The following is a 27544-nucleotide window of genomic DNA, read 5'->3' on the forward strand; positions in this document are numbered from 1 at the left end:
AACCCCAGTATTTAAATGTTTTGCTGCAACAGAGCTTCTAACAGCTAAGGAAAGTGCTTTGGAATAAAACTGTGGGCAATATTATGAAATTATGCTTTTAAGAGGAATAAAGGAAAAAGGTCGAAAGTACCCATCACTCACCGCACACAGTCCTTTGTATTCATATGAGGTTCAAGCAAGAGATTTTTTTCTTGAGGAGTCTGAAATTTGGAGAATTGCCATCTTTTAGACCACACCGCTGTCTTCCAACTACAGTAAATAGTTGGTTCTTCTTTTTCATGTAGATGTCATTTTTGTATCACCAGGGAGAGAGATTTCTAAGTCACCAGTTGCTGTGCTTCTGAAGCCTTTTCTAAATTCTTTGCAACGCAACATGGCTTAGACAGGCAGAAGTGGGTGGATAAGCGTGACAGCCTGCATCCACCACTCACTTCCAAGGTTTCAGTGCAATATGCATCTCGCGCGTACCAAGGCACCTGTCACAGCTCTTAAGCCCTTTGAGTCAAAGGCATTAGCCGGTGCCAGAACACTGGAGCTTCCACCAGCAGGCAGAAAGATTTTTAAATAAACAAAAAAAAACCAAAAAACCAAACCCCAAGGGTATATCTGGACAACCCCTTTTTTGCTAATTAAATGTTGAAATAGGATTAATGCACATGGATCATTATTATCTGAAGAGACTGCCATGGAAAAGAAAGGTCTGTGTTTATTTATGCACGCCACCATAGGGGCAAAAACCCTTTAAGCACCAATATTGGACTGGAGATCCAACTAGAGTTACCAGCTCCACTTGAACGTTACTGAAACCTTGACCCAACAGAGCTCTGAAACCATAAGCTCTGAAATTTGAATCACCATTAATTTTGGCTAGCAGTCAGTATTTCGCATACTGTTGAAGTAAGTTCTACCTGGGAGCACTGATTTGAAGTCAGAGAATGACCAGTGGTTTGTACTAAACCATACCAAAGATGACAGGCCCCTGCACCTCAGAAATGTGCCCAAGATGAAGTTCTCGATGCGATACAACTTCTGCTATTACTTCTCCTTCTTTGTTTTCTCCTTGCTTGGTGTTTTGCAATAACGTTCTCAAAGCTTCATTTTTCCCATGAAGAGAAAGAAAGAGTATGATCACCAGATCTTTAAACTGTGGGCAGCTAGGATTTTTAAACTGTAATTGCCCTTAAAAAGTTTGGGTAGCATTCACTGCCACAAATGTAAATATTTAAGCCGAGAAACTAATCAGGAAAGTTTCTTGGAGTAATCTCAAATGCAAAATACATATGATTATAGAAAACAAAGCCAAAGAAGTTATATTAATGATCCATCTTTCTTAATTCTTGATTTCAATACAGTACAAGTGACTAGCATTACATTTCATCAATGTTATGTTTTTAAACTCTCTTCTAGGTGCTTGCTTAAGCAACAAGGCTTCTTTAAGAAGCACCACTTAGTAAAGAGTCTTCCGGCAGACAAGAGCAATTACAATGCCATAGGTAACTATTACTGCTGCCCACGTTGCCCCATTCTACAGTGGTATTTCATTTTTACCCGTGTAAAATCTCCCACTTCCATGACATTGAGCATTGAGTACTAAGTTTTTGGCAAAAGGTAATTATTGAAGCTATTTGTTATGTATACAAAGTGTGTCCCTTTTCAAGACAAAATATTTCAACGACTAAATAATACTCTAACTAATTATGCTTAACGTGCACATACACTAATTTAAAATGTTTCTAAAGGAGACTACAGTATGTTGGAGAGATTGAAATCCCAGAAGCAAAACAGCATCAGTATGAACTGATGTTCTGGACCCAACTTGTAAATCTCACTCATGCGGTCAGTCACACACAGCTTTCAGAAAGCATTTAAAATATAAGACACGACCAAGTGATTTAAAACATCTTACAGGTTTTATAAAAACATTACTATACATTACAAAAAGTCTTTTACCAATTAAAACTTACAAAACAGTTAAAATGTGTAATATTCTTTGAAAGAAAGATTATCTATATTTCCATATGTACAGGTAACAGTTTATATCAAAACTTGATCAAATAGAAGACAATTCATAACTTCCACACCTATCTAATTAGAAGTACGTACACTGTCAAAAATATGAATGTGTTTAGAAATTACTGTTCTTGTCTATAAAAATAGAAAAGAGAGATACCGTAAGTACCTCACCTGAAGGCTCAAAAATTTCCAAACATAGCAAGACTCAGAACACAGCAGGTTTACAATGGTAACCTAAAAACATCGATTAAAACATCGTAAAATGAGAGAAAATATCCTTCTATTTTTCGAGTATTCCAGCTCAGAAGAATGATGATGTAAATTAACAGGGAAGCAGAAAAAGAAGACTGAGTGGAAAAATACCCCTGAGATAAGGCAGAAACATTATTATTTTTTCCCCACTTGCTTGTTTCTTTGGCTTTTTTGTTACTTTCAAGCTACCACATCAGTTTGAAAGGAAATTTGTCCTGTCGTAGGTTTTAACAGTTACATCATCACCAGACAGGAAATTATTCTGACACAATACAAGTGATAAAAACCCAATAGCGTAAGTTGCTCTTTTTCTTCAGATTCTTCCCATTTCTGACCCCATCCCTCTATTTTTTCTTTTTAACCATTTTTTTAATTCTAAAATTAGGTTGTTAAGAGGATAGAATAGCCACCTGTATATTTTTTCTAATTACTATTTCCCGTATCTTCCTTTTTTTCTTGAGAGTTTTTTATAGAAAAGTTCTTCAAAAGCCATGCTTGCATCTTCCACTTCATTTTCCAAGTCTCTATCATGCACAAAGCCTATATTAAAAACAAGAAATTAATGCAGAATGGAAAACCCCAAAACCTTTTCCTCTTAGCAGTATGACAAGCTATGTCACTGCTATTTTATTTGTCAGCGATATACCTTCATATGTGTATAATCATGTTTAGTAAGTATTGGGCTTAATATGACAATGTGCTTAAGAGCTCTGCTAAGAAGCAGAGACTGCTAAGCCACTTGCTGCACTAGTAATTAATTTTTACACTGAAAATCTGTTTCTGTTGTTACTGCTTTGGACTTCAAGAAGTATGTCTCTCCTTTCTCAAGGTTCAGTTTCAGCAGACAACACATTTGCTTATTGACTTCAAAGATGTCCCCAGGCAGTCTTATTAACTCTATCTTTCTTGGAATAGGAAGGTGTAACACAAACAGTTACCACAATCAAATATTCTAAAATAGAGCTACTTTAATGCTTTACATACAGTGCAATTTGCAAGCCTGATCACTTCATTGCTGCCTTTTTATGCAATTGTTGCAATCCCACCACCTAAATATGTGCTTAAACCTAACGATACAGGTAGGCACAACGAAGTCTTAAACGTGTCCTCAGAGGTCTGTGATGCAATAGACTGCATCAATATACGTTACTTTTGGTGTGAAACCAAGTGAAATGGAAGTGAAAACAAAAGAAAACCAACCGCATATAACATTTTTCCGCAGAACACTTAAAAGCAAGCTAAGGATTAGTTTTGTTAGGAAGCTGGTTCCCAAGAACATGGATCCACACTGCTCATAAACACACTGCTGCAGCAGAGCTAAGAAACAACACTATCTTATTGGTGAAGATGAAAATAGCTTCTCTTCCCTCCCCCCTGCCCAAGTTTCTATCCTGAAGACTGTACTTGAACCATAGCTACATGTGCACCTGCGTGTGCAGATTTTATGCAGGCTGGGATCCACTGAGGGCCTGGGGAGAAGCAGTGCTCTATTCTGGCCACCCTGTAACTAGCTGCGAGGCTCACACTCTGTTTTAAAGAGCCACTGAGGAAAGACTGGTTAACTCCTGCTTTCCAGAGTGCTCCTAACTTGTTGCCTTGAGGGTAAGTGAATAATCCACAACACTGCTGACTTGGAAACTAAAGGGATGCTAAGAGACCGTTACGGAACAGTGTCCTCCAGGGGGCACAGAAACCTGTGTAATTTAAAAACCTACCTTCTTTTATCCTATGAGACTCCATTTTCTTCAGCCACTCGTGAGCCTCACCAATGGTGGTAACCAGTTTGCTGGCATGTTTGATTATTATTTCTTCAGCTGAAATGGAGCACAATTAACATTCTGTAAGAACACTAGCTGAGAGATGGGCAGCAGCTAAAAGCCAAGCACAAAACAAAAGTTACACAGAGTTGTACGATGATGCTGCGAAGCCAGAGGTCTCAGTCACCAATGACCTCACGTGCAGTCAAATTCCCTATTGGAGATGAAGATGCTGTATGTATTACTCCCCATTCCAATCAACGTTACTAGCACTATCAGAGGAGAAGCTCCCCATCCTTGTGCTGTCCCTTTTAAGGTATACCTGAAACTCCTGAAAATACTCTGGTTTATCTATCTTTTGGGTATTAAAGTTCCTGGCTTTCATCATCCTTCTGAAATTATACAAGTCAAAGTAAAACATGGACTTGAGATGTTGCAACCCTTGCTTAACTGCACCGTTAAAGACTTGAAAAACGCGTGCTACAAAGTGAGGGAAAAGTAATCTCAAAGACACGTAATTTCTGTAAATATATTTTCACTGAGTGGAAGAATAAGGTAACATCCATCAAGCAATTGTCATAACAAACTCAACTATTACCTAATTAAGCCTACCACATCTATCATGTTCATCACTATCACGGTTCATTGAGCAGAAAGCCAACTAAACAAATAAGCAAAACTTCACAGACTTCATCCATATGTAAAAGCTTTCCACTAGGAATAAAGATATAGCTTACACATGAAGACCACAACCTAACATTTAGTTACAAATTTAACGTATTTCACTGATCAGAGCTGATGAACGTATCAAATATTACAGTTTTTCATTACTGTCAGACATCACAGGCAAAGTGACAATTTGACAGGGTTGGTGGATTTCTACAGCTAGAGCCAGTAACAATGTTTTGATTTAAGATGTCGCTTTCCCACAGCAAGTACCCCAAACAATTTTGCTCCTAGGCCACTCATTCAGTGATTCAATTTTGCTTGCAAAAATCAGCATAGAATGATGCTTGAAGCATACAAGGGAGGAAAAAAAATCAAATATCAAAATATGTATCTCTTAAGTATGATAATTCACTGGACTTTATAATACCAGGGTTGCCTTTGAGTGCCTGACACCCCACAGATTTGTAGTTAAGTATCCACTTTTGTCCAGCCCTAGCAAAATTACAAGTTCAAGGGCAAACTAGTCAGAGATATCCTTAACCAAAGTCTCCAAGTACACCTAGCACGCTACCCCTGCATATCCAAATTACTATGGCTGGCAGAACTAAATAAGCAGGAAACAGCAGAAAAACTAGTAAAGATTATCTGGTCTAATGTGGCTGTAAGACACAGCACATCTGATCATGTAGTTAAAACTCACGACTATTCACTTTACCTCTACTATCTGATGCATTACTTTGTGTTTGGAAGAGGTGAATTATTTTCAACGGTATCACTTCTTTTCCTCAGCCACCTGAAATACCTGGCAATACCCTTCTCTTGACCACATTAAGATTTTCAAATGGAGCTTTGTCAGGTCTAGAAGTTTGGCCACAAATGACATATTAAATTGTTTGAAAGAAAACTGGAAAGGTTCTACCTTTAGCCCAGGCTTTTCTCTCATAGATTTCCTCTACTGCATCTGAAATCTTCTTAATATTCTCTTTGATTTTTCTCTGGCATAAGTTGTAACCTTCTTTATATGCTAAATGGTCTCGGGTGCAAGTCTTTTCTGTAATAGCCTCCACTGCTTCCAGTCCATCATATATTACTGGATCTATCTTTCTTCTGAAAAAGTCGGCGTAGTGTTTGTAGGCAGCATTATTATTTCTGTGTTCATCTGTGTTTCTATGCTCTACGTAAGCCTCACTGGCTGCAGAAACTGCATTTCCTTCTGCATGCAACTTTTCTTCCCCACTGATCTCTGTTGGCGTCACAGCTTCAGATGTGTCTGCCTCTATGCTTTCTGACCGGCTGAAATAGTTCTCAGAGCTCTGGATAAATCTGACTCCACAGAGGTCACACTGGGTTTGGTCAATATCTGCTTTTTTGAAGATCTCTGATAAAAATTCCTCTCCTTCCACTGCAACAGGCTCAGCTTTGGAGCAGGCCTTCCTTTTCCACTTCATGCATAAAGAGACGAAATGGAAGACACGACGCAGATGGCGTTGAGCAGATGCTTTCTGCTCCTGCTTCTGCTGCTTGCTGAGGGCAATGACTTCCAGGGGATCCTTTTGGTCCTCTAAGCAATGAACCCTTTCAAGTTCCTTTTCTAGCTCATCACTGTATTCTGTCCCATCCAAAGAGGTCATAAACCTGTCAAGGTTTATGGGTTCATAGAGGATGCCCCGTATGGGTGGATGCCCCTGAGTGTACGCAGAGTCCCACCTCCATCGGCAGTCAACCAAGTGCTCTGCATCTCGCTCTGTCAGCAGCTCTTGCAGGCTTGCAGCGATTTCTCTTACATGTGTAGCATCGCTCACTTGTTCCACAACCCTTAGCAACCTTTCAGGCACTACGGAGGGAGAGTCTTTTCTCATTGATTTCAGCATGGCCTTGATTTCAGGAAAGTGGTGGCATAAGAGGGATCTGTATCTAGAATTCTGCACCTGGTCAGCATTCAGTAACATCACTAAGCACAGCACTACAGTCCGCTCAGCCTCCCCTGAAGTTAAGCAATCAGGATCCTCGAAAGCATCCAGAAGGACATTGAACTTTCCATGAACTCCACACAAAACTTCTGTTAGATAACAGAGATGGAATCGGAAATTCCGTACAGCTACATACGCGTCCTTTGGTCTATACTCCTGGATAATAGAAAATGTGTCTTTAAGTTCTTTGTTATGGTCCTTGCTTCTGAACAAAAACTCCCAGTAATGAATGAGAGCAATGTAACTCTTTGGAAAGCAGAGAGTAATGTTCTTGGAGAGACGCATCAGGACAGCACAACAGAGAACATACTGGAATTCCAACAACATCACTGTATTTCCTATGCTTGGAATCAGGTATCTTGTGCATTTCTTGACCAGGACATTCATAAAACGGAAAAAAAACCTTTTACAATTTTCTGGGTTCTTATGAACATAGAATTGCTCAAGGGAATTTTCAAGAAGTCGAATGAAGCACAAATGCGTTCTCCCTGCGTTTTCGGCATTTTTGTCAGGTAGCAACATACCATGTCTGCCCTCTATTCCTTTGGCCTTTCCTCCTTGGCCTTTACTCTTTGGGGAGTTTTTTGCCTTTGACAAAGCAAAGTTTAGCTCTTTGTTATAATCCTCCTCTTCCTTATAAAGAAGTTTCTCAAATTCTTCAGGATATCCTGAAGATAAGATGAAAACTTGCATGGCACTTAGCCACAAGTCAGTTGATTCTCTTCTGGCTGCAGTGTCTTCATTTTTAAACTTAAATGTGATGTACTCCTTCAACACTGCTCTACAGGGTTTGGAAATAATGTTACTGAACTGCAGTATTTCTTTGCATGCCTTTGGGTTCTCAGACAGTATTCTCAAATGAAAATGATTAGGAAAAAACAGTTCTAGGAGGGCTTTACATGATGCATATTTGTCAGCAGTCAAAATGTCATCAAAGGTTTTGCACTGATTCAGTAGCTCTTTAGGGAAGGCCCGTGCGGCTTCCAACAGCAGTCCATTTACTGCCACCAGATGCATTTTACACTGAAACATTGTCTTTGCTTCATGGCGCAACAAGGGCTTATGGTAATCCTCACAGGTTTTATCTTCACAGTTCAAGCCAACAATGAACTTCTTACAAATATCAGGGTAATGCTTTTTCAGTAACTCATGGGTGATAGAGCACAACCTGCTTAACAAGTGCTGCTTCAAAGCTGATTTTACCTCCTCTGTGCTCACTGAGAAATCACCTTTCGTCTTCCTCTCTTTTAGACTTGGCTTGTCTGACAAAAACTTGAGAATGGGTTCAGCTTCATTTTGAGATACCTGGCAACTGTCACCTGTTGGGACAATCCCAAAATAGGCAAAGCATGACTTCACCATATCTTTCTCTGCGTTGGTAGCTGCTTTCTTCAGACCCCTAACCAGGCTCAGAAGAGCCATTAAGCCGTGCATTGCCATAAAAAGGATGTTCTGGCTAGGAGCGCTGCAGCGAGATAATGCAAAGAGAGCTTCAATTGCACCAGCAGAATGATTCAGAGACAGGAACTGACAGTATGCGCTGCTCAGCTTTTTGAAGTCTCCCTTCAGAGCTCCCTGCAAAAACACAGCCTCAGCAATGCCAGACTTCTGCTCAGTTTGTTCACAAAGTTCGAGGGCTTCTCTTAGGATGACCTCCAAGTCCACCAGGTCTGATTCTGAACAGCGAGTCACACCGGCACGAGCTGCAGCAAGCAAACATGATGCACGAAACTCTTTTATAGCTGTGAGGTTGGCTGCTTCCAGAGCAAACCCATGTTGTTTCATTAACTTTGCAGCTTCTTCCTCTCGACCTTCCCTTTTCAGTAAGTCTGCTGCTTGGTGCAAGCATCCACGAGACTTCAGAAACTCAAGCTGATCCTCTACATCAAGTTTTGAGAGGACTCGCATCATTTCCTCAGTTCTGTTCACACTCAGGTACTTTGCGGCTGCTTCCAAATACAATTGATTTGCGGTACATGAGAGTTTGGAAACCATTTGTGCTTTTGCATTTAACATCTCTTCATACCTGAAATAACAGATACATCAATTTACTACCGTAGATGACTAACCTAGACAAAAAAACCACAGCATTTTTAAAAAGCCCCTAAAACATTAAACAAATAGCTGCTCGTAGAAGCCCTTCCTTCAAAAAAGGGCCAACTATTTCAAGCGATAATGTCTGTCATGTGAAAAACAATCACAACATCTTAAAAGATCTACAGAAAGAATTTAGCTACAACATAAGGCTCTCTGTAGCAACATCATTTAAACTTCTGGTACAAACAAAATCACAAAGTTTACAGCACTAATAAGTCTTTCTCCATGCTGTCAAATCACTGTACAAATTATTTTAATCACATTTCGCCAGTGATAATCTTCTGCTTATTAAAGCAAACCTCAGTATAGAATGGTTGTTTACATGAAGAGAAGCCAGAATGAAATAAATGCAATTTTCAATGAATTCTCCACAGGCCTATATAGACAATATTCTGTAAAATTTACATAAACCAGTCAGATTAGAGAACTCTTTCACTTCTGTCATTGTACCTACATATATTTTGCTGCTTATTGGGTGCCTGAGCAAAGTACTTGGTTGCATCTTTCAAAAAAATGCACTTTAAAATACTCAGTTATTAATTATTATTGGCTGATGTGAAATTATTGAGCTATCCCCTAAACCAGTCTTGCAGAAGTATTCTCTCCTGCATGCTGAGAATGACTAATTTTTTCCTGATGAGTGAGTAAATTGTCATTAGCCTTTCATTATCATCTTTTTCACGATAAAGGTGGGAGTGCAGATTTTTGTACCTATGCTGATGAATTTGCATGAATGATTTGGGGAGGCTGATTAAAAAAAAAAAAAAATCCGTAGTTGGTAAGGTGACTTTAATGCTTGAACTTCTTGATCAAACTATCTCTACATATTAAACAAGCTTTAATCTTTCAAAAAACAGCTGCCATTATTAAAGGTACGTCACAAAGGATTTCAGTGAAGGTGTGTAAACGCAGGTGTTGCTAGAATTCTAACTGGTATATATATCAAGTCATCAATCAATTCAGGTGTAATGAAAGCGGTGGCCAATAAATGAACTGCTTATGCAAGAATGTGCTCATGAAGTCACGGGGATGGTGCCAGATGCAAAGTTCTGTCAAAAAGATAGTAATAAAACCAGTCTATCAAGCACAGTGTGAGGCTGTTCGTAACTGCCCTGAGCCAGCACAGGGGAGATGGGCTGGAAACGTTCATCTCAGAGACTGGAACCAAGAATCTGTCAGAGAGGCAGCGCGAGCTGCTCATTTAAATTACTATTCTTTGCTCTTAAGTTAGAGATTTTGAGAGGCAAATAGTTCACTTGCCACAATAACTGCTGCATTATATACTATACGCCTAACAGCTATACTCCTACAGAAGTCAGTGACTAAATAGCTAATCTATTACTATTTCACTTTTAGAATAGAATTATTTAATACTGTTATTAAATGTTTTTGTCATATTTACCATAAGAACCTAGTTCAGAGGACTGCCTGAAGGAGCACTCGCATGACTAGTAATACAGACTGGAAAAAATCCCCAGTAAAATCATAGAATCATAGAATCATAGAATTGTTGAGGTTGGAAGGGACCTTTAAGATCATCGAGTCCAACCTTTAGCCTACCCTGACAAGAGCCACTTCTAAACCGTGTCCCTCAGTGCCCCATCTACCCTTTTTTTAAACACCTCCAGAGATGGTGAATCCACCACCTCCCTGGGCAGCCTATTCCAATGTTTAATAACCCTTTCAGTGAAAAAATGTCTCCTAATATCTAATCTAAACCTCCCCTGACGTAACTTGAACCCGTTTCCCCTCGTCCTATCACTTGTCACCAGGGAGAAGAGGTCAGCCCCCATCTCTCTACAACCTCCTTTCAGGTAGTTGTAGAGGGTGATAAGGTCTCCCCTCAGCCTCCTCTTTTCCAGGCTAAACAACCCCAGCTCCCTCAGTCGTTCTTCATAAGGTTTGTATTGTATTCATAAGGTTTGTATAAATGAATCTAGTCATTGCTCCAGCTGTGAATGTAGTAGATTGCTTTCACCGTGTTATCATTAACCAAGTGAGAACTCTGACAAGGTTAATTTAACTTCATATAAAACAAAGTTACCGGCCAAAACTCTTGTGAAAATTTTATGGTGAGCCAGTTGTATTATGTCAAATTTGGAAAAGAAAATTGTATTTCAAGACCATCTTGGAAAACATACCTTTCAACTGCTTTTGCTGCTTCTTCGTAGAGTTCTTCCTGACAATACATTTTAATTGCCAGATCAAACTCCTCAATTTGTTCATAACATTCAGATGCTTCTTTGTAGCACTGGCATTTCTGATAGTAAACAGCAGCATCTTTCGTCTGCAATGCAGAAGTCAGTAATGAAACTGAAGTGCTATAAACAGTCAAAACTACAAGAATAGAATAAATTTAGTAATCCCATCATGTAGGTGTCTCATAGAGAAGCATACTTTAATAAAATGTAATTAAAGTACCTGAATGTAATCAAATACATGTTAAAGTAACCATCACTAAAACCGATCGGATTTTTTAAAAAAATTCAAAATATTTGTTCCCGAAAAACTAGAATGCAAAATTAAAGGTATTATACAGCATTTCCAAAGTACTTCTTATTCACCCAGCTCTGCCTATTGTTAAAAAACACCACACACACTTCTGTTGACGTGCAAATTTCTCAGAATCAACAGGATTAAATTAAAACAGTTACGGATACAGAATGGGAACCCCAACCTTGTATCTTAAACTTTAAATATTTGGGAACAATCACTTTACATTCTTTTAGTGGAAATGCACTGCAAATAAAAAATGTTAAATATCCTCATACACTTAGAAAATTATTGTTAGTACATTACTTAACCCTTGCAAGTTTCAAGATTCTATTTAGACAGCTGTAAGCAATGAATTTTCAGTATCGTCAGAGTATTGAATGAAGTAACAGCTTAAGTTTCATGAAGTCAGTCATTAATTAACTTTCGACTGCAAAGCAGAGATGACTGATGGTAACACTTGAGGAAAGCCAAAGAAAAAAACCTAGACTGCCTAATTGCATCATTGTCCTCTTCATTCCGCTTCTAGCTATTCTGTGACAAATGCTTCCTCTTGAACTGCCCAGATTAAAGAGCTGTTTTAGTTCAGCTACTGCCACATCACAGGAAAATACTATTACTTATGGGTAATAGGAGGAGAAAAAAAGGGGTAGGAAAAGGAAAAGTGATAAGGAGAGGATAGTTTAGAGGATTTAATACCTTTCCTAACTTTTTACACAGTTCTGCACAGAGCCGGAACTCCTTTGATTGAAACAGACATTTTAGTGATAGTTTTGGTTCTCCACATTCCAAGTAAGTTTTAGCCAATGTCATATACTCCATCTGTTTTTCCCTGCAGAAAATAAGAGAAAGTTACCGCTTACGTCCAAACCAACACCAACATCATGTGTTCTTCATACATAACCTGATGAGGTATTACCTTACAGTTAGTTATATTTTGGGTTGACAGTGTTCTGTCCAGAAGTCTGTTCCAGAATCTCACTGTGCTGTCAGTAAAAAGCTTTTTTTTTTAAATTCTAAAATGGAAGTATACTAATGTGGTTTTGTGCTGCTTCTCTTTTGTAGCTTAACTTGCTCCTTCTTCCTTTCTGCTGTTTAGCCCCAATGCTATTAAAGACAACAATCAGATTTGTTCTCAGCTTTTGTTCTGTACAACTAAACAAGTTCAGCCTTTCTGGTGCCATTGGAGCATGTCTAGTTTCTTCCCAGACCTAGTCTGAATTCATCATTCTTGAACCTGGAGGATCAGAATCATACAAAGCATTTCATATTACAGAGCACACAGGAATCTTGCATATGCTTTGTACACCAGCATTAATACTTATACTAAAAAAAAAAAGAAGCCATTTTTACAGCTTTGTTATTACATACGTCCTGTCAACTTAACATATCCTAATATAACCAATTTCTTCTCCTCAAGTTTTATTCAATCGACAAGCACCCCAGCTTACAGTTTTTTCAGTCCCATCAACAAATTATCTATGATCGCGAAATTTTATGAGCATCCTTATACTTTGAGCCAGGTGTCCTGGTTTCAGCTGGGAAAAAGTTAATTTTCTTTCTAGTGATTACTATGAAAGGAATGTCAATAATACCTATTGTTTCTCGTTGTTGATAAGTGATGTTTACACTATTCAGGGACCTTTTTCAGCTTCCCATAGAAGCATAGACAGAACGATGGAATGGCCAATGAAATATTCCATACCATAGACGCCATGCTCAGTAGATAAATGGGGGTTAGCTGGGGGGTGGGAATCCGCAATCACTGCTCAGGATAGTACCAATTCACCAGGCAGTGAGAGTGACCCATGTCATTATTATTGTTATTTTTCCTTTTCTGTTGTTGTTTCTATTAAACTGTATTTATCTCAACCCACAATGGTTTTTTTCTCCTCTCCCTTTTCCCTTTTTCCTGCCATCCTTCTAGGGGGGAAAAGGTGGGGGGCTGAGCGAAAAGCTACATGGTTCTAGTTGCCATCTGGGGTTAAACTATGACACCAGGGCCACTAATATAATAGGTAATTAAAAAAGGTAGAACCTTGATTAACTCCATTAGTAACATTTCTCCAGACCTTCCCCCTTCTCCATTCAGTGCTAGCTTCCTCTGCTCTAGCCATTCCTTACCCACTCTGCTATCACTGCTAGTTTCTCCTGTCTTATTTGAGACAAGTCCCAAACAGTTTTTCAGCCTCTTCAGGAAACCGCAGACTTTCTCCTCTGTCAAACCCTTGAGCTATTTTGCCCAGCTGACAGCATGAACTAAACGATCCATCTCAAAATCTGTCCCTTTGAAACTTCCCTTAGCTTCAGACCTAGTTACGCTTGCTTAGTTTAGATGGACACTAAAACTGATTTCACCTCAAAACTCCCTTTTGGTTAGCAGCTTTTCTTCCCCGAAATACCATTCCTTCTTCTTTGTGAAGTGAATATGCGGTGGGATTAACTGGAGTTGAGCACTGCTGATGGCATATGCTATTCTGCCTGTACCTAAGAATATAAAGCCTCTTGAGGTAATGCAAATCCTGTTGCTTTTCTCTCACATAACCAGTAAGCCCCTTCAAGGGCCACATTCGGTTTGGACAGCCTAGGGCATACAACTGCTTTCAGTTGCTCCCCAAAGGGAGCAGTGCCCCAAAACCTGATGGAGCTGTGCAAGACTTTCCAATATCTTAAATCTCTTTTGCCACCCACAGACAAAGATGTGAAGACACCTTGCCCGTGTGGTTCTCCGATGCCTCCGGTCTGGTCCCACAACTGTGGTGGGAATCTTCCTCTGCATGTACCCAAGAGGTCTGGCACCGCAGAACAACATTCGCCCATCTGCGTTTACACTTACCTGGGGCTGCTTTTCTTTGCGTGCACTTTGAGAACAGCATCGTGTGCCAGGGCCAGCTTTGACTTCTCAGCTGCTCCTCCCTTTTGGTAACACTTGGCTGCCACCTGGGGTGAAATCATACACAGCATTCACACGTGTGCATCCAGCCCACGGCTTATCACATAAAGGCAGTACTTAATTTTACAGTCACTGTAATGGAAAACAGAAAGACTGGCAGGGTACTGGGAAGAAGGAAAAGGTAAAACGTTGCACATGCAATTTGAATGATGGCCTAAACCATTAATTGGTAAGTCACCAGGCATCTACCACATAAATTCTATTAATAAAAGTTAGCAAAACCAATGTGTGCGAAGTTAAATCAAAAAGCACGGAACTTATATTCATGCTTATGCCATACCAGGCCCTTTCTGTGATAAGCTAAAGAGGAACAGCGGGAGTTACAATGTTCCTAGCAAGGTTTGCTTTGTTATCATCTCACTCATTCTGCGACACCATTATTTCTTTATTCTATCGATTAATTTAGTATTTGCTTCGGTTTGGAAATTGCACATTACAAGCCACTCTTAGAACTGCCAAATTCACAATGTAATTTCTTCTTAATGTAGCAACGATAAACAAAGATCAGGGTTATAAAGAAAACAAAGTAGCAGATAATATAGCTAATGCATTTCAGATTTCAAGATGAAATTTTTGCAGCTGTGTGTTTTTTATCTAAACATTTTTCTGTCCATTTAGGAAATTGCTGGGTTTTTTTTCAAGGGAAGATACAGACTGTGTGTATAGTGGCAGGTGATAGTTTTGATTTTTGCGTCATTATAAATTTCTGCTTTCCATACAAAAAAATACAGCTTGCTATCAGTAAAGAATTGAAGCTTTCCTTCTGTCATGATCAAAAAGAGTATCCAAAATTTTATTTCCCAGAATCATAGAATATCTCAAGTTGGAAGGGACTCATAAGGATCATTGAGTCCAACTCCCTGCTCCTCGCAAGACTACCAAAAACTAAATCATATGACTAAGAGTGTTGTCCAGATGCTCCCTGAACTCTGACAGGCTTGATGCCGTGACCACTTCCCTGGAGAGCCTGTTCCAGTGACCGACCACCCTCTCAGTGAAGAACTTCTTCCTAATGTCCGATCTGAACTTCCCCTGATGCGGCTTCACTCCGTTTCCTTGTGTCCTATTGCTGGTCACCAGACCAGAGAGAGATCAGCACCTCCCCTTCCACTGCTCCCCTTGAGGAAGTTTTAGAGAGCAAATTGCCTGCTCCTGCGCTCTTAAGAGATGGCTCTTATAAAGTGACTAGCACTCACAGACCCCAAGATCTTCAAAAGCACATTCCCAGGGGACCTTACTAACTAGCTCCTTCAGCAGCCTGAAGTCTGCTCTCCCCATACCCAGGGTCAAAGTTTTGCTGGCAGTTTTTCTCCTACGACCAATGATTTGAAACTCAACTACTTCGTGGTCACTGTGACAAAGACAGCCACCAATTATCACTTTGCTCATGAGTCCCCCTCTGTCTACAAACAGCAAATCTAGGAAGACACCTTTCCTGGTCAGCTCCCTTAGTACCTGTGCCAAGAAGTTAACTTCAATGTGCTACAGAAATCTCCTGGACCTGTTTGTGTCTGCTGTATGATATTCCCAGTTGATGTCTGGGAAGTTAAAATCACCCATAAGGACAAGGGCAGTTGATCTAGACACATCCCTTAATTCCTTGTAGAATAACTAATGGGTGGTGTCATCCTGGCTGTGTTTTGCTTACATTCCATTAACTGTCATCCTATATCTGGATTGTATTAACTATCAATTCAGGAAATAAAAGACTAAAATCTCCATGTTCTTTAAATAGTAAGGGAATGAAACCATTATTTTGCTACTCTTCCTGCAGTTTTCTTAGCGCTCTCTCGGTTCTTACATGCTGTTCCTTAATGCGTGTTTCTTATCCATCCCTAATTACTGTCCAAAAAACCATAAAAGGCCTCTGAGATCATCACCCAGATCAATACACTTCCAAGAAATGTTTTCATTTCCCTACAGTAATGTGTAATGACATTGTCAAGCACGTGGTTTAGATTCACAAATTCCAGTCGTTGCTAGCAATTGTTTTTTTCCAACCGCATTTCATTTGTTTTTCCCTTATTGGACTGCACATTTCTGAGTAGTGAAATTAAGGTTACAGACAATAAGCTTGCTCTCCCTGTTTACTTCTTGCAAGTCATTTACAAGTAGTCTGTAGACACTTACACAGCTACAAACCACAAACTAAGATACACTGCTACAGAGCAACTGAAGGTTTACAGATAATTTTATAGATGCAAAATAAAAAAAATTAAAAAAAAGGCTTCAGAATAGAAAAGAATCCTCCTTTCAGATAAATATGTCCTCATACCTCCCAGAACCGATGTTTAGCATAGTAGTCTCCCTGTGCAATCCATTCTTCTGGAGTTGAAGTTTTGGCAAACATGCTGTCATCTAAGTCTAGAAGGTTAAGGGTAATCATTTTATGTTAGAATGGATAAACCACACAAACCACTTACCATGTAGCAAAACTAAGCATCAACATCTCATAATGTTCGAAACTTTTATGATTTGTGCTCACACCAGTAATGGTGACTATGAGCTAAATACATTTTATCACTCTCAATCAGCACTGAAAAACAACAAATTGAGTTTGGTTTTGAAAGGCCTTTAAAAATCATGCTTGTTTTTTGGACAAAACTTTGAGTAAATCCACTGTCTTTATAGAAATCAAATTCTTTCATTTTTTAAATCTCTTCTAGCTGGGGTGGTTTTCCGTGAACAGCCTTCATTACTGTGCAGGAAAAATTATACTAATGAATTAGCAAAGAAGTTATGTATTAACATATACAACTGAACTTTAGAGCCAAAAGAAATAAGACCCGCTGAAATCAACGGAAACTTGCAAGGGCAGTTACGAATATGCAAACTGTTAGAGGGACCAAGAAATTTAACCACCTTTATTACGCAGCCTAAAAGCAAGGAAGCATGAGTAGGCTGTCCTGTTTGACATTTTTTTAAGAAAGTTTTAGGATAACTTTACCTTTCTTTTCATCTGCTTTGACAACCCGAACAAATTCTCTTTTGATGAAATACTTAAAAGCTGGAGCCCGTTTATCACTGTCTTCATCGAAAATCCAGAGATTGACCCTGGCTCTTGTAATGGCAGTATACAATTGCTTTAGTTCTCCATTCAGCATCTGAAGCAGAAACAAACAAAAAAACAAACAAAAAAAAGGCAACACACCAAAATAAAATAAAATTAATGAAGTGCCAGGTGAGCTAAACTGTGAGAAAGAAACATACTTTGCAGTTATAAGAAAATGGCAAGTATATACAGAATGAATAACAAATAAGAAAGCATCTTTAAGTAAGCAAGTCTAAATAATAAATATGTGATTTTTCAATCACATAAGCCATTGTCCTGCTAATTTGCATGCAGCTACTGGTAGAGCAATTCCAGCAGCTGCAGATGTGACTGTCCTTTTTCCTTCTTGCACATACAAATTATTAATTTTTTACCATACAATCCTGAAAATATCTGACTCCCTAGATTCTAAGAAGTTTCCTGAATTTTAAGGTAGTGATCTGAAAGCAGACTGAAGTAATAATAAATATTGACAATCTGATTTGCTATTTGCTTTAACCACCGCTGTTCTGTATACTATTACATATAGTTTGTTATCAAATTACATTTGTAAAAAAACTCTTTGAAAATCAAGACTACATTATACAAATGTGAACAACTACCAAAAAGATAAAGCAACCTCAATAAACACGGAACTACAGGATGAAAGGGTTTCTTGCAGAAATTTCCCTTCTTCTAGGATTGAAGAATTTAGTTTATCCTTCCTATTCCCAATGTTATGAAAAACTCACCTTGTACATTTCTACATTAAAAGTTCTTTTCTGCGTACCGGTAGCATCCTCTAAAGGCATTTCAATTAACAATTTGCCTCCTACTTGCACGTCCGAATCAGGAGTATAAGAAGAAATGATCTTCCATTCTTTGCTAGCCTAAAACGTCAAGAGAATGAGGTTTACTTGTATGCAGTGATCCGCTACTGCCCACATACATATGCAAAAACTAAGTCATATGTTGTCATCAACCAACACCCGCCCGCAACTGAAGAAGGCTCAGAGGAGATGGGTGGAAAAAAAATAAATTATCTCAGGGAAGAACGGAAAGAATGACCACCACTTTTCATCAAGAAAGTTGAACTTCATCTCAATACGAGTAGTATTGGAAGGTAACCTTTGTTCGAGATACACGGCTGTACCAGGCAGTCAGCAGGCTGAATAAACAACTTTCTCTGAAATTGCTAGTAGAGTGTAATATACTCCTGAGCCAGCCAGACCAAAACACGGGGATGCAAAAACGTGGCTTGACCCAAAGTGTGTTAAAACCAATCAACAAGCAAAAAAACCTGAAAGAGTGCAACTGGCTTCAGCTGGCTTCAAGCTACGTATTACTTCCCAGGGACTGGGGATGCCCAGCATCACGATGGTGGAGCATATAGGGACCGCTAATGGGAATCACATTTGTACTGTGATTCTGCTGTATATTGCCATTATTACATTATACTTGTCTTGTGATTTCAGGATAGTGCTGTTTCTAAATCCAAACCATATGCCACGCCTAATATATCAAATAAGTAAATTTGATACTAAACACGAAAACCTCCTTGGGTGGACTATAAATTGTCAGCTAAACTTGAAGACACGCCCCTACCACAGATGGCCCATGTATGGGGAAAAGGAGGAAATCAGGCTACCCTCACCATGGACGAGGCTCAAGGTTTAGTCCTAGGGCCAGAGATTATCCTAAAAACCCCAATACTGCAGCAGGCAGACTCACTGTGGGGGTGTGCTGACTGCTGGGCCAGGCAGCCCCTGCCAGCCCAGGGCACGGGGAGAGGTAAATGGTAGCGGGATAACACTGTCATGCTAAAATCAGCTATCTAAGACATGTTGGATGCATCTTAGCCTGTAGGTCAGAATGGGCAGCCGCCAAATCTCCTTGGTGCTACAAGACTGACAAGCTCGATGAGTTGCAGACCAGCTGGCCTACTACTCACCAACCTCCTTGTCACTGTAGCACCGGGGAGACTTGGAGCAAGGAGGATCCAGACGGAGGCAAGCGGTTGCTGTCCTTTGGCTTGTGCACCGACAAGGCAGTTCTCTGAACAGGGACCAGATCATTCACCTCGGCAGGAGGAGGCAGTGGATTAACACAGGGGAAATTTGGGGCATCATCTTTGGTATGCAAGTCATCACCAGTGCTTGTGACGGACATATATTCTCCCCCTCACAGTGCCCAGGCAAAGAGATGGCCTGTCATGGACTACAGAATGACAACCAGCTACCGGTATCAGTTTGGTCAACAGCTTGCTGGGGTTTGGGGGGTTGGGTTTTTTCCTTTTTGATTCTTCATTCAAATCTGCTTCTTGAAACAAGACTCATTCCAAATCTCCTTTTCAAGTCCAATAAAAAAAAAGCCAACACATTACAAACAGCACACAGCCACATTTGTTGTGTTTACAACAGTTCACAGGTTCAGCTTTTCAGAACTAGAAAACCCCAGGGTGAGCTGCTGTCTTCCCTCCCCGTTTGGCTGCTCAAATCAACTCAATTACTCACGACTCACAGGAAAATGGAAGAATTGTATGAAAACAGCTCTCCAGGCCTGACATACATTAGTCTCAGTTAAAATGCTCTACACAGCTCAACTCCATTAAACTGATTCTGCTAAATTCTAATGAACGGTTCACTGCTTTTCTAAGTACAACTTGCATCACCGAAACCAAAATCAACTTTGAGAAATTCACCATGACAGCCAGTATCGTGCTGTCCCCAAATCTCAGTAAGCCAGATTCAACCTCATTTACCTCAAGCTCCTTCCTTCCACTCTCACCACATAATGTCCACTAACCTCTATGAAGAGCCACCAGTTTATCTGTGGTTTTCATCTGCTGAAAACCACATCTGAGATGCTGTTTTGAGGCCTGGAGGCAAAGGGCGTCTGCAACAGAGATGTGCACGCTGGACGTTTTGTTGCAGAGGAACTCGGTCGTGGGCATTCTTGAGTCTCTGCTGAACTCTTGTTCAGTAAGGATGCTGCCTACTGCCTGGCTGGGGGCAAGGGCGTGGGGCGGAGCTCAGTGATGCTCCAGCAACAACAGCGAGGCTGCTGTGGTTGATAGCTCTTTGCAAGGAACCTCGAGGACACCACCCCTGCCACGTCTAGAGTTACAGGAAACCCTGGAGAGACAGGATCTGAGCTCCCCAGAGGAGTACAAAGTGGGGAAAGGGAGTACATAAGAAACACAAAACCTCCAGGAAAGAAAGTCTTTTTTATCTGAGGCCATTCTATGGGTGATGGTCTCTGCTACAGGCTGTGAGACCTTCCCGAGTTTCCTGACAACTCCTGAGCTAGACCAGAATGAGTTTTCTGGAGCTAAGCTGTGGATGGCTACTTCTCCCCACCCGATCCCAACCACACACACATGCTTTTGGATTCTAAACATTGTTTACAAAGCTTTTAATTAAAAAATAAAATAAAATCATTCTGTTTCATTTTGTCTGGGACTGAGAAATTATTTCAAGTCCAGCGCAATTTTTTTGCTGTGCTACCTCATAGACCACAATGAGTTTTCTGGAGCTAAGCTGTGGATGGCTACAGACTATGCTCCTCCCTTCCCTCCAAATACATACACACACTATTTGATTCTAAACATAATTGTTTTACAGTTTTGTGGGATGTAAAGCAGGGGTCTATACTGCTTTTTTGGGACCCAGAACTCCATTATAAGGTAAAGAGTACGACAGGGTGATGGAGTGTCCGCCTGCCAACTGCTCTGACCTGAGCAGGGAGCAGCCAGGAGGGACATGCTGTAAGCTAGTGGAGTGGTCCTGGTATGCAGAAGCATGTGTGTGTTTTGTGTGTGTGCACTGTTGTGTGAACCCCAAGGCTCTCCCTTAAACCGCAACAGCCAACCTGAAGGAAAACGCAGCACTAAGGAAGACTGTCTCAACACACAAACCTACGAGCCCTGTTTTCTACTGTGATGAAACCACCCATCTTCAGAGGAAACAGGGAATCCTTCCCCAGCTGCAAAGCCAATTAGACCACATGTAAAATCAAGACTTAAGAGAAAATGCAGAAAATGGATAAGAATTAAATACCTCTGAGTCTGTGAAAAAGTTGTAAAGGAGTACATCATCAAATTCCAGGCCCTTTGCTTCGTAAACTGTCAGTACAAGTGCTAAACTAAGTTCCTCAGGTATCTTCTCCTTTGCAGTTTCATTTGCCACTAATACCACCTGTCATAAAATACATCAATAAAAAGAACACCTTAAGAAGCAAACAAAAAAAATAAGTAAGAGTTGCATAGAGGAAGCACACAAACACATCACGATAATGCAAGAGCCTTCTCAAAACCAGACAACATTCAACACAGACATGCCAGCACACTCCACAAAAAAAGGTCACAAAGCTGCCACTAGAAAACTAACAAATGCGTGGTATGTGCAGACACTTGTAGATCTGGTGTAAGAAAATTTGGAGTCAGAAAGGAATGGGACAAGCAACACCTGACACAAAAAAGAACAGAAGAGCCAGACGTGTATTAAGAAGAAACAGAAACCAACACAATAAAGGTTTCTAAGTTTAAAAAGCATAATTTACCAGTGAGATACAGGGGCTTAAAACAGAAAGTTTTGGGCAGTCCATATACAATGATGATTTAGCAACAGAGATGGAAGAATCTGCAAAAAGCCATATACCTAAGAAATGCAAACCTGATGTGCTCCAAATTCAATGGGTTGTGTTTTCCTTTTGTTGCCCCTCAGTAGAATTGCTAAGTCACTGACACTGCAGGACTCCAAGACTGTAGGTTTTGGTCCATCAAAAAGACCGCAGTCCTTAGGTAGCCGATCAAAAGATTCTGGGAAATAATGCTGAAGCAAATCAACCACTCCAGACGCTAAACGGAGAATACCTGCAATAAACAGAACAGAGATTTTAAACATCAGTATGACTGTCTCATACTCTTTCGCAAACACACTTTTTTAAAAGACTTTATTAGAATTTTGAAATCAAGAAATATCATAACAAAAACACTAGTCAGAGAAGAGAGAAGCTGTAAGGTCCACTGTATGCTTCTGCCATTTTGAGTGGACCTCATTTTTGGGCCTGTAAAGATGAGAAAGCATGCTACAAAGGCTCAGCAGAGCCCTCACAAAATGAAGGTCATAAAAGAGAAACAAATAAGACGAGCAGAAGCAGCACAGCAGTGCTGCAAAGTCTAGCAATTTGGGGTCGGGATGACAGGAATGGGTATGATTATTTGTTAAGTTTTCCTTCAAACAAATAAAGTCAAAACATGCAGTAAGCATGAGTGTTCAAAAAATTACAATTTTAAAAACATTCATTCTTGGTTTTCCAGTTGAGATGTCAAAATACAAAATTTGCATGTCAGAAAAAGCTGACCATCTGATCTCTTAAAAAAACAGGCCGCTTAAAGATGCTTTGAATTGGTCAGTAGAAAACACGAATCATTAGTGACATCTGAAGAGCGCAGGTTCAGATCATAAATAAAATTGTTACTCTACCTGAATGGGACCTGTAGTTCTGGTACAACTGATAGATCCTTTTTGGTTTTCTAACACGTTGCTTCTTGTTCATGGAGTTCTTGCTCGCATAATGAAACAGTGACCTCAGATCACTAAAACGAAAAGCAACTCCTTTCATTATGCTCTGGGCAGTGTCACCAGTTAGAAACATGGCATTAGGGTCATTGATGCATTTCATTAACAGTGCTAGCTCAGCTTGGGTGAAATCCTGTATCTCATCACCATAAAACTCATGGATGGACCATGGCAGCTCCCTGAGCTTTGAGAGCCTTTGAGATAAATTATACAGCAAATCTTCTTCATCAAAGTAACCTCTCTGTGATCGTATCTGCTGATAAAGACAAAAGAGGTGATAGATTTCACTCCTGTCTTCTGTGAAGTTCGGTGATCTCTTTCGGCCTAGCTTTTTGTACTGCTCCTCAGTAAGTTTACCTCCAAAGCAACTGAGTGCCTCAAAAGAGCCTTTCAGAAATGATTTTATTTCTTTCCAAACCAGTGCTGGATTGTACAAGCTTTTACCTTTTATCATTTTTGGCCATATTTCATTTGCAAATACATCATAAGTCACAAAAGTCCGAGGATCACTTTCCCTAGAGTATGCATCTGCAGCTCCTTCATGATCACCATGTTCTGCTTCAACATTACCTTCTTCATCCTCATCTTGCCAATTTGGTACAACCAAGTCTTCCTGAGGACTCCAACCAACAATGATTCTTTTAAGGCTTCCATCTTCATTTCTCGGAAAGAATGGGTCAGGCATGGATGCATCCAGTAATAGCAACAACTGCTTGGAGGTGACAAACAGCGGAAAATTTTCATCTTTAATGTCTTGTAGCTTGTGAACGTTTGGCTCCAGCGGCTTGAAGTGACTGGTTATCTTGGAAGACTTGCTAAGTTCAACGAAATTCTTCTGAACTTCTTGGCACAAGACAGGGTTTTTTGTCACGAAGATTTGGTGCAGGTGCTCCAGCCTGTTTGATGCTTCTGCACTACGCATTTGGTCTTCTTCGTGGTCATGACATGAAATCGTTTCTGCACTAGCTGTGCCCACGGGAACCTTTTCATTCTCGCTGTCCTGCTCTTGCTCGTCGTCCACCTGCTCCTCACTCGAATCGTCACTGTCCTGTTTTAGCTCACTCTCTTCCTCCTCTAACCTAGCTTTTTCAACCTCACTGCACTGTCTTTGCTGCCATGTTTGCCTCGCCAGCAGAGGAGCATTTGCCAAGGTGGATTTTTCCCAGTATGAATAAAATTTCTTCCAAAGCCTATACAAGCAGCAAGTCGTCTTCCCTGTCCCGCTTCGCCCAATTAAAATGATTGGTTCCATGGGCTTTGGATTGAGATCAATTACTGCGTACTCCAACTCCCCAACTCGGAAAGGGTATTCAACAGAAGAATGTACATCATTTATAATGTTAAGCGCCATGTTAGTACTGAAGCTGTGAAATTTCATTATATTGTATTCTAATTCTGCTGCACTGGCTGGAGGGAAATACTCAGGTATGGTATGTTCTTTGGATTTTTCTGCCTCTAGGTCTTCAACGTAACAACGTGGAACACGCTTCTCTGTTGACAGATTGTGGTTCTGATGCCCTTCGTTTATGCCCTTGAGCTTTTTCCTCAAGATGCAGGATAAACCACGATTGTAGGAAATACATATATTATCTAAGACACGGTTCAGCTTGCAGTGATCGAGAACAATGGCCCAAATTCTGATTATTTCCGTATAAACTCTACCAGATTTTTCTGAAAGACTTTTTGTCTGTTCTGTCTCCATAATCTTTTCCGCACTCTCGCTGCAACGAGGAGAAAAGTCAATCGCAAGCTCCCATAGCATTCTTGCACCTTTGTCCAACTTGGCTTCATACAGCTGGATATCAGCTTTCAAGTGTTTTAGTGGCTTCCGAAGGCCCCTAGTCCATTCCCCATTGCCAAGCTGCTTAATTGCCATTATAGTTTTAGTTTTCAGATAATGAGGCACGGTTTTGCTGCCCAGCGTCTTCAGCATTTCAGGAGCGCACTCTATTTCCCAGGTCATGTTATCAAACTCCTGCACATATGCCTCAATATCCAGAATCTTCCCCTTCTCTTCCTCTGGTTCTTCCTTCTCTCTATTAGGCAGGGCCATACTGAATTCCCCTGCTCTCTTCTTTTTCTCCCAGCCATCCCCTTTTCTTTCAGGATAAGCTATGCTTCCACAAGGTTGTGAGGACGCATTTCCTCCCTCTTCCAAATTAGTCTGGGCTGAAGATGGCTTTTGTACCAGAGGAAGATCCTTTCTCAGAGCGTCACCCAATTTCAATTGCTGAATTAGAGCTGTGATTGCCTGCACTAGACTTTCCTGCAGTGTTAAGGGGCTGTTTATTCTTTCTGTTTCCTGCTTCGCCAACTGACCTTTTTTTGTCTTTACAGAACAAGGAGTTTTTAAATCATTATGTGCTGCGTTGCCAGATGGTGCCTTTAATGAGGACCCAGACGAAGAACGCCCTGTGCTCTTTGGCTGTGAAATCTCAGAGGCCTGAATGGGCTTAGATGTTTTAACCGACTGCCCTGCTGTATCCTGCCGGTACTTCTTTTTCTCCAGTGCAGCATTATTCCAGGCAAGTAGCAGTGGGTCATTTTTCTTAATTCTATGCCTCACGTCTCTTCCCGATTTGTTTTTTATATTAAAATTAACATCAAATTTCGCCATTGATTCCATTATTCTCTTAGCCTGTTTTGAAAATCCTCTCTGAAAAACAACATGCATCACTGTATTTCCATTCTCATCTTGTATGTTTGGATTAAGATATGGGAAGTCAGAAGGTCTTGAAGCAAAGAGATCAAGTAGATAGTTCAGGATCTTTAAACCAGTAGCATCTGAAAGCAAGAGAACAAATACAATTAAAAAAAAAAAATCACTTGCTTTACAAGGCTACTTTAGTAGGCCAACAATTTTTACTACTTTTTTTTTCTGCAGCTATTAAATGAAAATCAATTTGCTTTCAAAAGAAAAAAAAATACCTACATTTCATATTTGTAAAACACACTTATTTGAAATGGCTCAAAAATGAGCTTTTCTAACATTCAGGGAGAACGATACAACAGCAGCAAAGCTTCAGAAGTCCCTAGTGCTGCAACTGTTCCTGTAGCATCAGTCAATTTCATGCCTTTTTTAACCTCTGGGTGCAGACACATTTGCTCCTGTTCCAACATCAGCCCTGACTGCTATCCAGGACAGGCTGGTGACTCTGGTCATTTGGGCATGCAGCAGCTCTGGGTACTGATCTGGGGTCATTTGGTTCACTTTAATATGCCACACTGAAGTAATCTGCTGCAGATAACTTTGGTTCACTAAAACCATCTGTGGCAAATCCCAATTATTTCCTGGTATCTGAGGTCCCTAAAGCAATTTCCTACAAAATAAGATTAGTCCAATATCCCCCTGGTAGAAAAAAAAAAAAAGAAAAGAAATGTTCTACAGCTTTCTACATTTAATCCAGGTAACATATGTGATTTAAACCAGATAATATACGCGAAACATTTCTTTTCCTAACTGTTAAATAGTGACGCACCAAAATAATTGTAAAGAAATTCCACCTCAAAAACTCTACACAGTGAAAAATACTTAAGACAAGATATTGGCATTGGACTTCTTAATCTTTTGATTTAAAATTTACAACTGGCAGTATCTATGCTTTTAATCTCTCTAAAGGTATTAAATAGAATTTTTGTGCTTTAAAAATGAATAAAATCAGTATTTTTAATTATTTTAATCCTTCAACTCAAAAATGCATTTTTTCTTAATTTAAAATCAAACCTGACTTGGGGGCTTAATTTGATAGTTTATCTTAATTTCTTATATAAAAATGTAAGCCTTACAATTCTCTCACTCAATTCTCTGAACAAAACTTTGCTTGATTTACAACTGAACAAAAACTGGGAAACGGACTTCAGATGTCACTGCAGGATTTCCTTCAACGTCTGCTGCCATTGCTCTGCCTTTACCTTTGTTTCTTCCTAGATCCTCCCCGTTTACTTCATTCCCACCTAGTGCACATTTTACAGGGTTTCAGAGAGGAGCCTTCCTTTCTAAATCAGCTTGATTAAACAAGAATACGTCCACAAAACAGTAACTGATGGAGACATTACAACTGCTTGATTCCCCCTGGTCACTTGAGCTGCCATTGACTCTCCTCATAGTCCCAGCCACTGCAACCACAAAGCAGAACACATCAGCTAAACAAAGACGGGTGCGTATCCTCTGGCCTGCAAACTTTGGGGCTGAGACACAGTCAAACATCCTGACCTGCTGCTATCACATCAGTAGACAGCAGCAGAAGGGGCAACAGGCTGGACAGGTAAGAAACGGGGATGTTTTCACCAGTTGCTTTGAAAACAACCAGTGCACATTTGCTAGAGCCCCTTGTGTCCCCTAGGCCAGGGCACGCCAAAGCCTTACCTCTGTTATTTAAATAGATGGAAACCGCAGCATGCAAAGGAGTATCTCCTTGTGCAACGGAGACGTTTCGAGGATCTGCACCTTTGGTCAGCAGCAAATATACCAGTTCAAAATAATTCTTTTTGAGGCACATTTGCAGTGGTGTTTCAGAGTTGGTTCCGGTTCCATCTGGCAGAGCTGGTGTGAAGGACATGGAAATATCAGGGGTTAAATCCGATACGTCAGATCTGCAAACTACAGAAAGTTCTAAACAGATGAAGGTGCATACTGGTTACTGAGCAGGCAACATATTTTTTTTAGTCAGCTTTTTACATGTAACTGTTAAAGTGTTATTGGCTAAGAAAATCTTCAGAATGTCCTC

At 40.1% G+C, this 27544-nt stretch overlaps 1 protein-coding gene across 2 annotated transcripts in view; it reads right to left on the bottom strand.

Moving 5' to 3' along the window:
* Positions 1-1886: 1886 nt before the first annotated feature.
* Positions 1887-27544, bottom strand: part of TRANK1 (tetratricopeptide repeat and ankyrin repeat containing 1) — a 55484-nt gene continuing 29826 nt past the window's right edge. For both annotated transcript variants that reach the window (XM_074575405.1, XM_074575406.1), the window contains exons 12-24: positions 27184-27360; positions 22722-25601; positions 21909-22108; positions 21294-21431; positions 17988-18125; positions 17152-17308; positions 16480-16568; positions 14088-14191; positions 11951-12083; positions 10900-11045; positions 5611-8687; positions 3981-4079; positions 1887-2805 (exon numbers count right to left, since the gene is read on the bottom strand). In XM_074575405.1, the coding sequence (XP_074431506.1) occupies positions 2696-2805; positions 3981-4079; positions 5611-8687; positions 10900-11045; positions 11951-12083; positions 14088-14191; positions 16480-16568; positions 17152-17308; positions 17988-18125; positions 21294-21431; positions 21909-22108; positions 22722-25601; positions 27184-27360 (7448 nt within the window). In that variant the 3' untranslated portion in view covers positions 1887-2695. The remainder of the gene's footprint in view (positions 2806-3980; positions 4080-5610; positions 8688-10899; positions 11046-11950; positions 12084-14087; positions 14192-16479; positions 16569-17151; positions 17309-17987; positions 18126-21293; positions 21432-21908; positions 22109-22721; positions 25602-27183; positions 27361-27544) is intronic.

Source organism: Larus michahellis, chromosome 2, assembly GCF_964199755.1.
Source record: "Larus michahellis chromosome 2, bLarMic1.1, whole genome shotgun sequence".
NCBI lineage: Eukaryota > Metazoa > Chordata > Aves > Charadriiformes > Laridae > Larus > Larus michahellis.